A 17,511-nucleotide genomic window follows, 5' to 3' on the forward strand; every position below is an offset into this window, starting at 1 on the left:
TCGACTTAAATGAAGAAATGAAAGAAAAGTTATGTTCTGACTTTGATGAAGTCCTCATTGCCATCCCAAAAGAAGAAAAGATCATCCTTCTGGGGGACTTGAATGCGAGAGCTGGCCATGGCCCTGATGTTAGAACAGGACCATTGGGAAAAATGAAATGGGAAAAGCCAAGTAAATGGCATCCTCCTGCTGACAAAGTGCGCTCGGCAAGGCTTCATTATAAAAAACACCCTCTTCCACCAGAGGAACAAATACAAAACCACGTGGAGGCATCCTAGATCAAAGCAATGACACCTCCGAGGTTGTATCATTGTTCGAGTCAAAGATCTAGGTGAGGTCTGCAACCCTGATGGTATTCCAGCTAAGGTCTTCAAAGTTGTCAGACTTCTGCTCACATCAGGACTCCATGCACTCATCCTACGGATTTTGGAGGAAAAAGATCCACTACCCCCTCCCCCGCTAACTTCAGGCATGCAACAATAGTAATTAACTTCAAGAAGGGAGGTAAACCATGCTGTGGAAACTCTCGAGGCATTTCTCTCTTGTCCATAGCAGGGAAATCCTGACATGCGTTCTCCTGAATCACCTACTTCCTGTGGCTGAGGAAATTCTCCAAGAGAGAGTGTGGCTTTAGACTTTCCAGAGGAACTGCTAACATGGTTTTTGTATTCAGACAAATCCAAGGAAAAATGTTGAGAACACCACCAGGATCTCTTCATTGCATTCATCAACATGACCAAAGCATTTGACTCAGTAAATCGCAAGGTGGCGTGGATTGTGCTCCAGAGATTTAAATGTCAAAGAAACTTCATCACAACCCTGAAACAGCTTCATGATGATACACTGCAAGTGCCTTAAGTGGGAGATGTGAAATAGATGCCTTGAAAATCCTGACTGGGGTCAAGCAAGACTGTGTGATAGTCCCCATACTATTTACAATATACCTGACAGTGGCTATTCACCTCAAAAGATCAACTGTGCTCTGGTGTGAAGTATTAAATACCCTCTAAATAGAAAATTATTCACCCTCAGTCACCTCTGTGCTAAAGCTAACCATAGATATAAATGATCTACAGTTTTCAGATGACTGCAGTGCTGTTGCCCACTCTGCACCAGGTTTGCAAGCTACTCTCGATCTCTTCAATTCTGCCAGTCCTTGAATGTTGCTGAACCAAAACTCATATGAACCCATACCTGATCAGCCAACTATTCCACCTCACACATATGCTGAAGGAGATTCTCGCTTCCTACACCTTGGCAGCCACCTCTTCTCAAAAGGCTACCACTGATCCAACTGCTGTGTCATCTCAGCCTTCTACAAACTACAGCAGTGAATGTTTGATAACAAAGACCTCCGCAAGTCAACACAAGTCCTAGCATACAAAGTAGGTCTCGTCACCACACTCCTTTACTGCAGAGAGACTTGGACAGTCTATCAGTGACACAAGCGCTAGAGAAATTTCCAGCAGCGATACCCTGTCTCATCCTCCAGATTCAATCGAAGGACGATCAAACAAATGCTTGCATCCTTTTTGAAGGTAGCTCCACAAGCATTCAGGCAAAACTCCTCCAAAAATCAATGGACTGGACACTGTCTAGATAGCCGAAAAGCATCCCATCTGCCGGGTCCTGTTTTTCCCTACTCTCAAAGTGGCCGACATTCTGGCGAGGAGACCAAGAAAACATTTCAAATACACCCTGAAACTCTCTTTGACATCAACGACTAGGAGGAGCTTGTAACCAATCTTCAGAATGGCAGCAACTTGTCCATCAAGCTGTATCATGCTTCAAGCCCAAACACCTTAGTGATGAGGCTGAGCGGCAGCAGAGGAGGAAAGAAAAAGTAAATCCTGCACTTCGGATCCCAATACCTGGAAGGCAGGCAGCCCCATGTGCCAAAGATCCACGGGTTGGGAATCAGCCTGTTCAGTCACATGAAGACCCATGGCAGAAACTCATGACCCTAAGTAGATGTCATCTTGAATCAAAGAATAGCCAATGGTGATATATTTGCCTTAACAACCAGTGAGTAATGTTTTAATATGACATTCTCTATTTTCCAAACCAGATACTCTTGCAGTTTAAGTGAAATTGAAATGTGAAAGTGAAATGTGTCTAATGGTGTAGAGTGTTGTGGCCTTAAATCCACTAGGAACTAGGCTGACTACCCAAATTAATTTCACTGCAATTTTAAAGGTCCATTAATGACAGCTTGTTTCAACAACCCTCAGTTATTTGTGAAACTGGTACGACAGTAATTTTTATAAATTATAAACCATTTTATATTTTTCTCATTCCATAAGTAATGATGAGGGCCAAAGTAATGTTCAGTTTGACTGACTTAGACGTGCTGCTTTTTTGATCAGTTTTTTAACACAATCAAGGACTTTTAGGTATATATACTTAACATCGAAACATAGATAATAGGAGTAGGTCACTTAGCCCTTTGAGCCTGTTCTGCCATTCAATATCAAGGCTGATTCTCTATCTCAATGCCATACTTCCACTTTCTCCCCATAACCCTTGACGCTTTTAGGGTCTAGAAATCTATTTCCTCCTTAAATATATTCAGTGACTTGCCCTCCACAGCCCTCTGTGGTGGAGAATTCCACAGGTTCACCACCCTCTGAGTGAAGAGGTTTCTCCTCACCTCAGTCCTAAATGGCCTACCCTGTATCCGGAGATTGTGACGGCTTGCTCTGCACCCCACCCCACGACCAGAAGAACCATCATCTCTGCATCCAGTCCATCCAGCCCTGCCAGAATTTTATACGTTTCAATGAGATCCCCTCTCATTCTTCTAAACTCCAGTGAATACAGGCCGAGTTGACCCAATCTCTCCTCATACGACAATCTTGCCATCCCAAGAATCAGTCTGGTGAACCTTTGCTGCATTCCCTCTATGGCAAGTATATCCTTTCTTAGGTAAGGAGACCAAAACTGCACACAATACGCCGGGTATGGTCTCAATAAGGCCCTGTACAGTTGCAGTAAGACATCCTTGCTCCTGTACTCCAGTCCTCTCGCAATGAAGGCCCATGTAGTATTTGCCTTCTTAACTGCTTGCTGCATCTGCATGCTTGCTTTCAGTGACTGGTGCACAAGGACACCCAGGTCCCTTTGTACATCAACATTTTCCAATCTATCACCATTTAAGTAATATTCTGCCATTCTTTTTTCTACCAAAGTAGATAACTTCATGCTTATCCACATTATACTGCATCTGCCATGTATTCGCTCACTCACTCAACTTGTCTAAATCACCTTGAAGCCTCTTAACATCCTCCTCACCACTCACATTCCCAGTTAGTTTTGTGTCGTCAGCAAACTTAAAAATATTACATTTTGTTCCCTCATCCAAATCATTGATAGATATTGTGAATAGCTGGGGCCCAAGCACTGATCCCTGCAGTGCCCCAGTAGTCAACGCCTGCCATTCTCGAAAAAAAAAAATTATTCCTACTCTGTTTCCTGTCTGCTAACCAATTCTCAATCCATGCCAATATATTACATCCAATCCCATGTGCTTTAATTTTGCACACTAACCTCTTACATGGGGCCTTATCAAAAGCTTTCTGAAAATCCACATACACCATATCCACTGGTTCTCCTTTATCTACTCCGTTAGTTACATCCTCAAAAAACTCCAGTGGATTTATCAAACATGATTTCCCTTTCATAAATCCATGTTGGCTTTGTCTAATCCTGTTGATATTTTCTAAGTGTTCTGTTATCACATCCTCTATAATGCTCTAGCATTTTCCCTACTACTGGTGTTAGGCTAACAGGTCTATAATCAGCGTTTTCTCCCTCCCTCTTTTTTAAAATAGCTGGGTTACATTTGCCACCCTCCAATCTGCCAGGACTGTTCCAGAATCTACAGAATTTTGGAAGATGACAACCAATGCATCCACTATTTCCATGGCCTCTTCCTTCAGTGCCCTGGGATGTAGATTATCAGGCCTTGGGGATTTATCGTCTTTCAGTCTGTTAATTTCTCCAGCCCTATTGTTTTAGTAATACTAATTTCCTTCAATTCCTCCTTCTTACAAGACCCTCAGTCCCCTAATATCTCTGGGAAGTTACTTGTCTTCCTCCGTGAAGACAGAACTAAAGTAGTTGTTTAATTGCTTTGCCATATCCTTGTTCTCTATTATAAATTCTCCTGTTTCGGACTATAAGGGACCTACATTTGTCTTCACTAATCTTTTTCTTCTTACATACTTACTGAGGCTTTTACAGTCCACTTTCATATTCCTAGCATGCTTACTCTCCTATTCTAGTTTTCCCCTCATAATCAATCTCTTGGTCTTCCTTTGCTGAATTATAAACTTCTCCCAATCCTCAGGCTTGCGACTTTTTCTAGCAACTTTATATGACTCCTTTTTGAATCTAATACTATCCTTAATTTCTTTTGTTAGCCATAAACCACATCACAGCCAGATCTCGAAGAGGAGGAGAAAGGAGGAATACATGATGGGCAATAAAATTAACCTTAAAAATAAAGCTAGAATAGGGTAAATCTATTTAAGAATAGCAACCAGGAAACCAGGACTTAAAGCACGGACAGATACAACAGAAGGCTTGTAAAATATTGTCTTCACCTAAAAATTGTTGATGATAAATAAGTTTCACATCTTCACAAAATTAACAGGTTAGTACTGAGTCAAATACACGCCAAGTGTCCAAAAAATATTTCAGTTTATTATCATAAGTGGTGATGTCAACACATTATATACTTTAATACAAGTCAGACATAATGAAGTATGCAGAGAAAAGTGAGAATAAATGTAGTATATTATAAAGAGTGATATGATATTTGCCATAATGGGACTTGGTCAGAGAAATTTGGTTTGCCTGATCCACACTTTAGTCACTTTCTCCATGGAAAAATAAGGCAACACCATAACAATTTAAATTAAGTGAACAGTATTCCCTGAAATGCATTTATGGAGCCATGCAGCCACTAAGGCTGCCAACAACACCGCATGGCAAATATGGCTTGGAACGTATATATCAAGTATCAGACCTCAAAAAAAGAACTCACATGAATGCTTAATACCCTGGCTGACAACGTCATTATGGCTTTCATTTTACTTCAGCTCACAATATTAATACCACTTGAAGGAGCAGGCAGACTTGACAGATGGCTTGGTTTCTGGGGAAACATGGCAACACCCTGGAGTTCTTGCAGTTAACACCAGTCAGGAACCTCTGAGCTGAAACATGTCAGCTCAAGTTCTGCTTCATAATCCGGAGAAAGTCTTGAACATTACCTACATTCACTGCATAATTTCACTCTTCAGGAAGGGAAATCCATTCACAGGAAAGATTGTCAGCATAAGGGCCAAGGTGATGGCAGTCATGGTAGGGCCGTCTCATCATTCTATAGAAACCACTGCAAAGGTCAATCTGCAGCAGCAATGCAGGGGGAAGAGCCTGGCTGGGAAAATCAATGCATCAACTGTCGACAGATGCAATTTTAATTTAATGCTGCACTTGTGGTTACATATTAATGATTATATAATCCTCTCAATCCTACACAAACTCCATCATGAGCATTATGCATCTAATCCCCACTACTTTGACAATTTCTGCTATCTTCAATATTCACATCCCTTCTAATAAATCTACACAGTACATTCAAAAAGAAAAGGTTGCATCCAGTTTCCTTCCCTGGCCAAGTATTTTGTCTGCTTTAATGTTTATTTCTTTATTTTAGGGGAAGATGGTGGCATAGCAGTAATGTCACTGGACTAGTAATCCAGAGACACAGCAGCTGGTGGAATTTAAATTGAATTAATAAATCTGGAATATAAAATAGTGACCATGACAACTATCACCAATTGTTGTAAAAATCCATTTGGTTCACTAATCTCCTTTAGGGTAGGTAATCTGCCATCTTTACCTGGTCTGCTTTACATGTGACTCCAGGCCCACAGCAATGTAATTGACTCTTAAGCGCCTTCTGCAATGGCCTGGCAAGCCACTCAGTTCAAGGGCAATTAGGGATGGGCAACAAATGCTGGCCCTGCCAGCGACATCCAAGTCCATGAAATTATAAGAACTTTTAATCATTGGCGAGTATAAAGTGTGCCCTCTTTCCAAATTCCTCCTCAGTGGAGGAGGTGAGCATAATAGCATTCTGCTGCTCCAGCTATGGAGATTCTCCTCATTGGGATCATTCGATGGTTCGGTCGTGACTGCCAACATCTTGGCACTAGGCTGTAAGCTTCTCTCATCCTCTACCTGTCCCTTCTCTAGCCCCCTGATAGAACCTGAAAGAGAGGAAGACCAATAGTGGTAGGAGACTCAATCATGAGGGGTACAGACAGGCGTTTCTGTGGCCGCAGGTGTGACTCCAGGGTGGTGTGTTGCCTCCCTGGGGCCAGGGTCAAGGATGTCACTGAACGGCTGCAGGGCATTCTGAAGGAGGACAACGAACAGTCAGAGGTTGTGGTTCACAGCGGTACCAGCAACATAGGTAGAAAGAGGGATGAGGTCCTACAAAAGAATTTAGGAAGCTAGGTATAAGATTGAAAAGCAGGACCTCAAAGGTTGTAATCCATGGATTTCTCCCGGTGCCACTAGTGAGTATAGAAATAGACAGATAAAGCAGATGCATGTGTGGTTGCAGGAGGGAGGGCTTCAGATTCCTGGGCTACTGGGTCCATTTCTGGGTCAAGGTGGGACCTGTACAAGTCCACCTGAAATAGAACTGGTACAACATTATTTGGAGGGGTAGCGGTTTTGCTAGTGCTGTTGAGGGGATGGGATACAGAGTGGAGGTATTAGTAGGGTGTAATGTACAGACAAGTATAGAAGAAAAACCAAGTCAGTCCAGAAGGTAGAGCATATATAGTTAAGTTAAGGCACAAGGGACCTTGGCAAGACTGATGGCATTTATTTCAATGCAATGAGTCTTGCGAGTAAGTGGAGGATGTTGATTAACATATGGGGACATGATATCATTGCTATCACGGAGACTTGGTTGAGGAAGGAGCAGGACTGGCAGCTCAATATTCCAGGGGAATCTTCAGGTGAAACGGGGGGAGGGTGTATAAAAGAGGAGGTGGTATCACAATAAAGAGGGATGATATATCTTAGAAGATTCCTCAAATTAGGCCACATGGGTAGAATTTAAAAACAAAAAGCGCGCAATCACATTGCTGGGAGTGTGCTATAGACCCCCAAACAGTCAGGGAGAGATAAAAGGGCAGATATAAGGCAAATCTCAGAGAAGTGTAAAAATAATAGGGTAATAATAGTAGGGGATTTCAACTTCCCCAATATTAACTAGGATAGACAAAGTTTGAAAGCATAGAGCGGGCGGAATTCTTAAAACGTATCCACGAGAGCTTTTCAAGCCAGCACGTACAAAGTCTTACAATAGAGGGGGGTGATACTGGACCTAATTTTAGGGAACAAAGCCAGGCAAATGGTAGAAGTGTCAGTGGGGGAGTAATTCCATGATAATGACCATAACTCAATAAGATTTAAGGTAGCCAGGGAAAAGGACAAAGATGGACCGGAAATAAAGGTTCTGAATTGGGGGAAGGCCAATTTTACTATAAGATAAGACAGGGTCTGGTCAAAGTGGACTGAGAGCAGCTACATGTAGGAAAATCTACATCAGAGCAGTGGAAGCTATTCAGGAAGGAAATAATGAGTGTGCAAGGCCAACATATTCCCATAAAGGTGAATGATGGGGCCAACAAGTCCAGAGAGCCCTGGATATCGAGGAATGTACAAGATTGGATAAGGAAAAAAAGGGATGCTCATGGTAGATACCGAGGGCTCAAAACAGTGGAAGCCCTAAAGGAGTATAGAAAGTGCAGGGGGTTACTTAAAAAAATAAATTAGGAGAGTGAGGGTGGGCATGAAAAAACACTGGCAGGTAAAATAAAGGAAAATCCAAAGATGTTTTTAAGTATATTAGGGACAAGAGGATAACCAGGGAAAGAGTAGGACCCAATAGAGGCCAAAGTGGCGATCTCTGAGAGGAGCCAGAAGACGTAGGTGAGGTTTTAAATGAGTATGTCGCATCTGTATTCACTATAGAGGAGGACTATGTAGGTATAGAAATCAGGGAGTGGAATTGTGATATGCTTGAACAAATTAGCATTGAGAGGGAGCAAGTATTAGCAGTTTTAGCAGGCTTAAAAGTGGATAAATCCCCAAACTGAGAAGTAACCCAGGCTGCTGTGGGAGGCAAGGGAGGAGATTGCAGGGGCCCTGACATTCACTTTCAAATCCTCTCTAGCCACAGAAGAGGTACCAGAGGACTGGAGGACAGCTAATGTGGTAACATTATTCAAGAAGGGTGGTAGGGATAAACTAGAGAACTATAGGCCAGTGTGTCAAACATCAATGGTGGAGAAACTTTTGGAAAACATTGAGGGAGGATTAATCTCACTTGGAGAGGCAAGGATTAATCAAGGGTAGTCAGCATGGCTTCATCAGGGGGAGATCATGTCTAACAAATTTGATTGAATTTTTCAAGGTGATGACTAGGCATGTAGATGAGGGTAGTGCAGTTCATGTAGTCTACATGAACTTCAGTAAGGCTTTTGACAAGGTCCCATATGGGAGACTGGTCAAGAATGTAAGAGGTATGATCAATAAGTTAGTTTGCAGATGACACAAAAATTGGTGGTGTGGTAAATAGTGAAGAGGAAAGCCTTAGACTACAGGATGATATGGATGGGCTGGTCAGATCGGCATAACAGTGGCAAATGGAATTGAATCCTGAAAGAAGTGTGAGGTGATGCATTTTGTTGGACTAACAAGGCAAGAAAGTACACAATGAATGGTAGGACCCTAGGAAGTACAGAGGATCAAAGGGACCTTGATGTGCATGTCCATAGATTCTTGAAGACAGCAGGACAGGTAGATAAGGTGGTTAAGGCGGCATTTGGGATACTTTATTAATTAGTCGAGGCATTGAATACAAGAGCAGGAAGGTTATGATGGAGCTATATAAAGCATTAGTCAGGCAGCATCTGGAGTACTGTATGCAGTTCTGGTTGGTCGCCCACACTAAAGGAAGGATGTGACTGCATTGGAGAGGGTGCAGAGGAGATTCACCAGGATGTTGCCTGGCCTGGAGTGTTTCAGCTATGGAGAGAGATGAGATAGGCTGGGAATGTTTTCCTTAGAGCAAAGAAGGTTGAGGAGGGACCTGATTGAGGTGAACAAAATTATGAGGGGCATAGATAGGAAGAAACTTTTCCCCTTAGTGGAGGGGTCAATAACAAGAGGACATAGATTTAAGGTAAGGAACAAGAGGTTTAGAGGGGATTTGAGGAAATTTTTTTCACTCAGAAGGTGGGGTTTATCTGGAACTCTGCCTGAACGGGAGGTAGAGGCAGAGTTCCAGATACCTTCACAACATTTAAGAAGTATTTAGATGAACATTTGAAATGCCATAGCATACAAGGCTACAGGGCAAGTGCTGGAAAATGGGATTAGAGTAGATAGGGGCTTGATGACTAGTATGGACACAATGGGCCGGAGGGCCTCTTTCCGTGCTGTAAAACTCCATGACTCTAACCAAGTGCCTCGAGTAGATAAATCATCACTGATAGATAGATGTCACATTTGTATCATGCCCTGCTGGTCACTCTTGAGATGAATCTTGGAAAGGTTACATTGATCTTTCAGGATGAAAGAACTATCCAATTTAGTTCCACTGCCAGCTTTACTCCCCATACCCTGTTTTCTGCTGTGGTGGAATTCGAACTGGGTCCCCAGAGCATTAACCCGAGTCTCTGGAATACCAGTCCAGTGACAATACCACTACGCTACTGCCTCCCGTAAATTATTCCTCTTGATCTACATGATCAATTGCCTTTTAAAAATGTCTATAGAATCTGATTCCACCACTTTTTCAGGTAGCATGTTCCAAATCTTAACAACCCTCTTCGTGAAGACATTTTTCTATTTTACCTCTAGTTCTTGTGCCAATTAATTTAAATTTATGACCTCTGATTGCCAACCGGAAGAAACAGTTTCTCTCTGCTTGTTCCGTGAAAGCCCTTTATTATTTTGAGCACCTCCTGTTGTTCTACCCTTAACCTTCTCTAATCTAAGGAAAACCATCCCAGTTTCTCCAATTTTTTCACCTAACTGAAGTCCCTCATCTCTGGTATCATCCTGGCAAGTTTAATTCAATGCTTCCTAAAAAGTGTTAAAACAGAATAGACTCTTTCATCATTATGATGTAAAACAAATACATCCCAATGACCAGCCTAAATTTAATCTGTTTAAAAGGATGAGCACAAAACATGCAAGTAACTTCAGGAGCAATTATGGCTCGTGTGTTAACACAGTCGTTTGGCAAAACTAAAACTTTCCCTTTGTCAACTACACAGCTGAAGCTACAATTTAAGATGCTGTACCTAGGAGAGGAAAATCTAAAGCAGGGCCAATGCCTTTCAGACTCCCCATTACTGATGTGGCAACATGCTACGGTCTGCATGCTTAGCATAGGCACAGTAATGACATTCTTCTCCTTTGACTGTGCATCTTTATGGCAGTCCCACCTTGGTATTCTACCTCATTCCAAAATGACTTCCTTATTTGTGCTCATTGCCATAATGCTTCCCATCTGCAGCATTTGTTCTGCTAAGAGAAGAGTCCTCACAGTGGCTGTGAATCTCTTGTTGGGGATAGCCTTCAGTCCCCAGTCAAAACAATAAATTAGTCCTATAAAGTTGCTGTGCACTTCATTTCCCATTTACCAGCTGCAAGAACACTTCTTATGCACAAGGAGAAGGCAGAGAAGTTAGTTATTTAAATGAACTTATCCTGCCAAATAAGCTGGGCTTCAGAAGCCACTCCAATCGCACAAAGCCTGGCCAGTTTTTCCTCAATTCAAAAATCAATCCATACAGTATTCAAACTATAGCCCAACCAATGATTTGTATACGTTTAGCATTGCCTCCATTTGTGCTCATGTCTTTATGTACAAACTCTAGGATTCCATTTGGTTTATTATTTTAATAATCAGATCTCCCACTTTCAGATTTGTGTAGAAATCCAAAGTTTCTCTGCTCTTCTGCTCCTTTTAAACCCATTAGTGTATGCCTCCTCACCTCATTCTTCTTCCTAAAAAGCCCTTCACAATAGTCCGTATTAAATTTTGTTTATCTATTTGCCCAATCCAATAATCTTTAATCTTCAGAAGTTGTTTACAGTCCTCCTGAAAGCCATGTTTCTTATTTTAATGCTGTCTGTAAATTTCACCTGCCTAGATCTTTTTTAAAATTGAGTGAACCTTACATAGGCCCCTTGGCAACACCATTGCCTACATCCCTCCAATCCAGTTTTTAAAAATCGAGTAACTACTACTCAATATTCACATTGTCCAAATCCCTTCAGTACTGCTCCTGACTTTAAATCAAAATGCCTTTATACAACACCTGATTAAGTACCTTTTGAAAATTCATGTACACAATATCTACTGCATTTCCATTATCAATACACTTTTTCTGGAAATAATTCAGATGTGTCAGCCAGGATTTGCCATTACCTTATCTATATTAACTCTCCTTAAATAAACTGTATCTTTCCAAGTGAACTAATAAACTGACTGCTCTATAGTTATCCAGCTTAGTTACCTAATTAAATCACTGCTTCCTCACTGTGACCTTCTGTTGCCGTTATCACACATTGGCATAAACCAGAGCAAATTACTCATTTAGTACCTCTGGCATTTCTTTATCCTCCATGAGATTTCCCTTTCCCTATTAATCCTTTCCCTAACACTATTCTTTTACTTATCAGTTTATAAAATGCATCACTATTTCCTTCTGAGAGTTGCCAGTATTTTCTCAAAACATCCTGTTAGGTGCACTAATTGTTTTCCTCCCCAAACCGTATTTTAATTTTCCAATTTACAAAGAACAGTTAAAATCTGGAACACTCTCCCCAAAAGTCTTTGGATGCTGAGTCAACTAAAATTTTCAAGACTTCACTGATAGATTTCAATTGAATAGTATCAAGAGATATGGAGAAAATGGAGTAGAAGTAGGGAGCAGCCACAATTGGTGTGAATGGAAGAACAGGCTCAAGGGCAGGCATAGCTTTCTCCTTACACTTTTAAAAAAAATAACAGCCAACCACAAATAACAAAATTATGAGTGGCATGGACAGAGTAAATAGTCAGAAGCTTTTTCCCATGGTGGAAGAGTCAATTACTAGGGGACATAGATTTAAGGTGAGAGGAGAAAACTATAGAGGAGATGTGCGGGGCAAGTTTTTTTACGCAGAGGCTAGTGAGTGTCTGGAATTTGTTGCCAGAGGAGGTGGTGGAAGCAGGTACGATAGTGGTGTTTAAGAGGCAGCTTGACAAAAACATGAATAGGATGGGAATAGAGGGATACAGACCCCAGAAGTGCAAAATGTTTTAGTTGATGGGCAATATGATCGGCGCAGGCTTGGAGGGCCGAAGGGCCTGTTCCTGTGCTGTACTTTTCTTTGTTCTTTGTTCTAACCAGCTTAAACCGTTCCCTTCCCAATTCTTATATTCACTAATTAAATTTGTCTCCTAAATGCTCCTATATTTGCATTACCTACTCAGACCCAAGTCATTCTTAAAATTAGATGCAGCACTACCTTCATGCTTGTTGAACTAAAAATATTTTATATAAAAAAGAGAACCACTTTAGCACTCCCTACTCAATCTCAGACTAACAGAAGGAAATAGAAAAACTACTGACAATAAGTTATCTTGGCTTCATCCCTCTTTCAACATCCGATTTTCACTATTTATCACTATCACAGAATGCAAATAGTAAAATTGCGAGCAGCAAAATCAAGCGCACGCAAACAAGGTAGAACACATTTTTTCTCATCTTTAAAATACTAGGGAAAGGATTTGGAAGTATTTGATACTTATCCAAGTCCTACTACAATGGGAAATGCTTCAGAAATTAAACAAATCAGGATTTTTAAAACAATTCAAGATTTAATTGAAAGGTGATTGAGATGCAAGAGGAACACTTAAAAAAAACGAGAAATGGGGAAGACAGATCATGGAGAGTAATTTAATCTAAGTAGCCTCAATTTTGAGATAAGAGAAATTAGGAATCAAAAATATTAAAGGGGTTGCCATGGAAAGAAAGGGTGTAAGCATACACAAACACACTCTTAGGAGTTCCTAATATTAGAATACACTGGGGTTTGAATTAGGTACACTATGCACCAATAAACAAACTCCTACAAAGAATAAACCAGGCTAAACCTGATAATAAGCAAATCACTTGGCAATCCTTACATAGCATACAGTATCACAGTGGCACCTTAGTACATTTCAATATGACACAGCACTTCACAATCACTTTTGAAGCATAGCTACAAATATAGGGGCAGTATTTCCAAGTTTCACTCCTGAAAGATCTGGCTCTAATATTTAGACTATGCCCCTTAATCCGAGACTATCCAAACAGCAGAAATAGGGTACCCCAATCTATCTAACCTGTTCCCTTTAATGGCTTGAAAACTTTGATCAAATCACCTCTTAACCTTCTAAATTCCAGGTAATAAAACTCTACTTTATGTAAGCTCACTTCGTAATTTAATCCTCCCAAATCCATGCATATTCTGGTAAATCTATATTGCCATTATATCCTTCCTAAGGTGTGGTGCCCCGAACTGCTCACAGTACTCCAGGTGTGGTTTAATGATGGATTTGTTTGGCTGAAGCTTGACATCTAGCCCCTTGTATTCTAGTCAAGATATAAAGGCCAGCATTCCTTCTTGATGATTTTCTGTACCTGTTCATGACATTTTAATGATCTTTGTACCTGGATCTTCAAATATCTTTGGACCTTCACTGTTGTTCACTTTTTCACCACTTATCCTGATCTATCCATTTTAGGTCTAAAGTGGATAACCTCACATCTGTTCACACTGACCGAGCAGAAGGCAATTTCCTAACCCGGTCAATAATTTTCCTTCAATTCCATGAATTTCAACTTCAGCTAACAGTCTCATGGGGAACTTTATCAAATGCCTTCTGAAGGTCTGTAGAAATAATATCCAAAGAAATTTCCCTGTTACTTGTCGTCATTTTAAAAAAATTCAGATTAATCAGGTTTAACACATCTTTACTAATCCATACAATCCTCCACACAAAAAGCAATCCTAATCCTTCCTTCAGATACCTATCAAAACCATCCATGAAAGTTGAAATGGTCTTTCAACAGACACAGAGGAGGGAAAACTTGAAACATGGTCCACAAGCCTTTGCCCTGACCTTCAAATAGAACATCTCAACATTTGATTTATAACAGGTACCCCCACCTCATAAACCAGCAGCCAGGGATAACCAAGAATGGGATCATTTAACATATTAAAAAAATCCACAGGATGTAAAAATGCAATTTACAAAACAGCCTTTACAAAAAAAAGAGACATTTTATACAGCTGTCCAGTCCCTCACTCCAAAATATTGGCCAGAACAAAGAGTAAGGGACAGAGTTGAAGTCAATTATGTTGAGAGGGCATGGGGAGAATTCATCTCTCTTCCAGTTAACAGCACTAGTGGATGGAACAAAAAGTAGCAACATCGAATAATTGATCAATCTATGTCATAGGCATTCCTTAATAAATTGACATGTGAGAACATAACAGCCACATTGTGCAGATACAAGCAATACATCTCTGCTTGAAACAAGCAGTTTCAGTACAAGTACACATCATATTGTCCTAGTGTTAAAAGTTGCATTCCAGTAATACCATTTGAAAGCAGATCCTGAAGTAAACAAATTATTGCAAAGATGCAAGGTGTCCAAAAGCGCTTAATATTGCTGTGTTAAAAACTGAATTTAATTAGGTCTACCTGTAACTGTAATTGTAATATATAGGAAACACAGCAGTTAATTGTGCACAGCAAGGTCCATAACCACAATGGGATAACCAGGCATTCTGGTTTTTGTGATAGCAATGATGGGATAAATTTGGTCAGGAAGAACACCTCTCATTGTCTTTGAAAAGAGCCGTTGAACAGACAGGGACTGGGTTTATTGAGCAGATGGCACCTCAAACAATGCAGTGTCAGCCCAGATTACATACACAGCTTTTTAGGTTTGGACTTCAACCCATGACATTCTCACTCTGAAGCAAGAGTGTAACTATTGAGCCAAGCCACTGAAGAATTTTTTTTGCTGGTTCAATACTGTTAACACCATTAAGAACATGGTTTAGCCCAGTTCCCCAAGGATAAAAGCTGCTACATATTGCAAATATGACACTGCTTTTTAAAAATACGTTTATAATATGTATTTGCCTGGAGCTGTTTTTAATCATTACAAGTGTTTAAACTTGAAGGCTATAAATCACAGGTCATTCGACAACATGAAACACATTTGACTTAGCTTACATACAGATGTAGAGAAAGTGAGGTGGAAAAGAAAGTACAGGTACCTTTCTGGACGTGGATAATATCGGGAAAATTGGTCAAGTGCCCCTGGTAAAGTGCTAATAAGTCCACGATCGGGTCTATATCTTGTTTGGGCTGTTCTGCGAAAAGTTCTCCTATAGCATCATAGGCGTCTCCAGTGAAGGCAATGGCACGGTTGAGTCCCACCGAGAAGGACTGCTGGTCCATCTCGAAGGCTTGGCTCAGCAATCGGAAAGAAGTGCCCACTTTCTGGTACTCCTTCTTGAAGCCCACCACCTGCTTCCTGGCGAACTCGTTGGCGGTGTGGCTGAGCTGGAACACGCTCTCGTCCATCCTCTTGGTGAAGCTCTTGAAGCCGTCCACCTGGCTCTCCACCTCCTGCAGGTCCAGCGGGGTGGGCGGGGTGCTGAGGGTCAGGAAGAAATTGCCCCCCACCATGTCGTCCTTCTCGGCTTTCCGCTTGCCCTGTTTCCACGCCTTCTCGTCGTTGCAGGTGAGGAAGTGCTGGAAGACATCGCAGCGGGCCAGCACCGGGTGGCTCGTCATGTGGTTCATCCACAGGATCAGGCCCTTCTTGCGCTTGGAGATGAAGTCCTCCTCGAAGCGGCCGGTGGCTTGTTTCTCGGGGATGTGGGGTACCGAGATGACGGGGAATTTCTCCACCAGGCGGCCGTACAGCCAGTCGAAGTGTTTGTAGCGCCGGTTGACCGGGCTCTGGGTGTGACTGGGTAGCAGGCGGTAGGAGATGTAGCTCTTGATGCCCTTGAACTTGGTCTGCTTGGTGGGCTCGTCGATGGAGCAGTTAAACGGGTAAGGGTCCTCCTGCCACTCGGGGCCGTGCGGCCCGCTCACCACACAGATCCGGTCCCCGTCCTTGACGAAACCCGCCGCCTCGCCCAGGATGAAGGCCTCGCCGCCCGACTTGACGAAGGTGGAGAAGCGGTTGAGGTTCCTGCTGACCGTGGCCGTGCTCTTGGAGGAGGAAGGAGGCACCGAGCCCCCGGCCCGACCCCCGCCGGCCCCCGTGCTGACTTTATAGCGGCCCGGCCCGTCCAGCTCCGGGGAGAAGCCCAGGCCGCCGCCTCCGCCTCCTCCCCCGCTCCCCGACAGCGGCTCGTCCGCCACCGTCGAGTTATCGTCCCAGTCGTCGTCCCAGTCATCGTCGTCGCCGCTGCCGGACGCTTGGTGCTGGAGGCCGGCCAGCTGGACCAGTCCCGGCCCCCCTCCTCCTCCTCCTCCTGCCGCCGCCTGTAGGTGAGGCGGGGGGCAGAAGGTGCTGCTGGCCCCGGGGCCGGCCGCCTGGACCTGGGGCTGGGGCGGCGGCGCCGCCGGCACATTGGCATAGCGGGAGGTGGGGGGCTCTCCGGCCGCAGCCCCGCCGACCGCAGCCCGCAGGATCTGCACATAGGAGGCCGGGAAGAGGCCCCTCTCCCCCCGGCTGTTGACCCCCTCCAGCCAGCCCTCGATATCGTGCTCACTGTAAACGGTCAAAACCTCATCCTCCCGAACCGAGATCTCCCCCACATTCTCACTCTGGAAATCATACAGAGCCCGAGCCTGGAGCGCCATCGTCCCACCCTCCCCTCTCCGGCCCGGCTCCCTCTCCCCCTCCCCTCCCCAAACACCCCTCACTCCGGCTCCCTCTCCCCCTCCCCTCCCCAAACACCCCTCACTCCGGCTCCCTCTCCCCCTCCCCTCCCCAAACACCCCTCACTCCGGCTCCCTCTCCCCCTCCCCTCCCCAAACACCCCTCACTCCGGCTCCCTCTCCCCCTCCTCCCCAAACACCCCTCACTCCAGCTCCCTCTCCCCTCCCCAAACACCCCTCACTCCGGCTCCCTCTCCCCCTCCTCCCCAAACACCCCTCACTCCGGCTCCCTCTCCCCCCTCCTCCCCAAACACCCCTCACTCCGGCTCCCTCTCCCCCTCCTCCCCCAATACCCCTCACTCCAGCTCCCTCTCCCCTCCCCAAACACCCCTCACTCCGGCTCCCTCTCCCCTCCCCAAATACCCCTCACTCCGGCTCCCCCTCCCCAAACACCCCTCCCTCCGGCTCCCTCTCCCCAAACACCCCTCACTCCGGCTCCCCCTCCCCAAACACCCCTC

At 43.6% G+C, this 17,511-nt stretch overlaps 1 protein-coding gene across 1 annotated transcript in view; it reads right to left on the reverse strand.

The window, feature by feature from the left end:
• The window catches only part of LOC121281882 (sorting nexin-18-like), a 54,028-nt gene extending 37,053 nt beyond the window's left edge, over nt 1-16,975 (reverse strand). Inside the window, exon 1 of the mRNA XM_041194998.1 lies at nt 15,430-16,975. Coding sequence (XP_041050932.1) covers nt 15,430-16,975 — 1,546 coding nt within the window. The remainder of the gene's footprint in view (nt 1-15,429) is intronic.
• Nucleotides 16,976-17,511: the final 536 nt, after the last annotated feature.

The sequence above is a fragment of the Carcharodon carcharias genome, chromosome 1, assembly GCF_017639515.1.
Source record: "Carcharodon carcharias isolate sCarCar2 chromosome 1, sCarCar2.pri, whole genome shotgun sequence".
Taxonomy (NCBI): Eukaryota; Metazoa; Chordata; class Chondrichthyes; order Lamniformes; family Lamnidae; genus Carcharodon; species Carcharodon carcharias.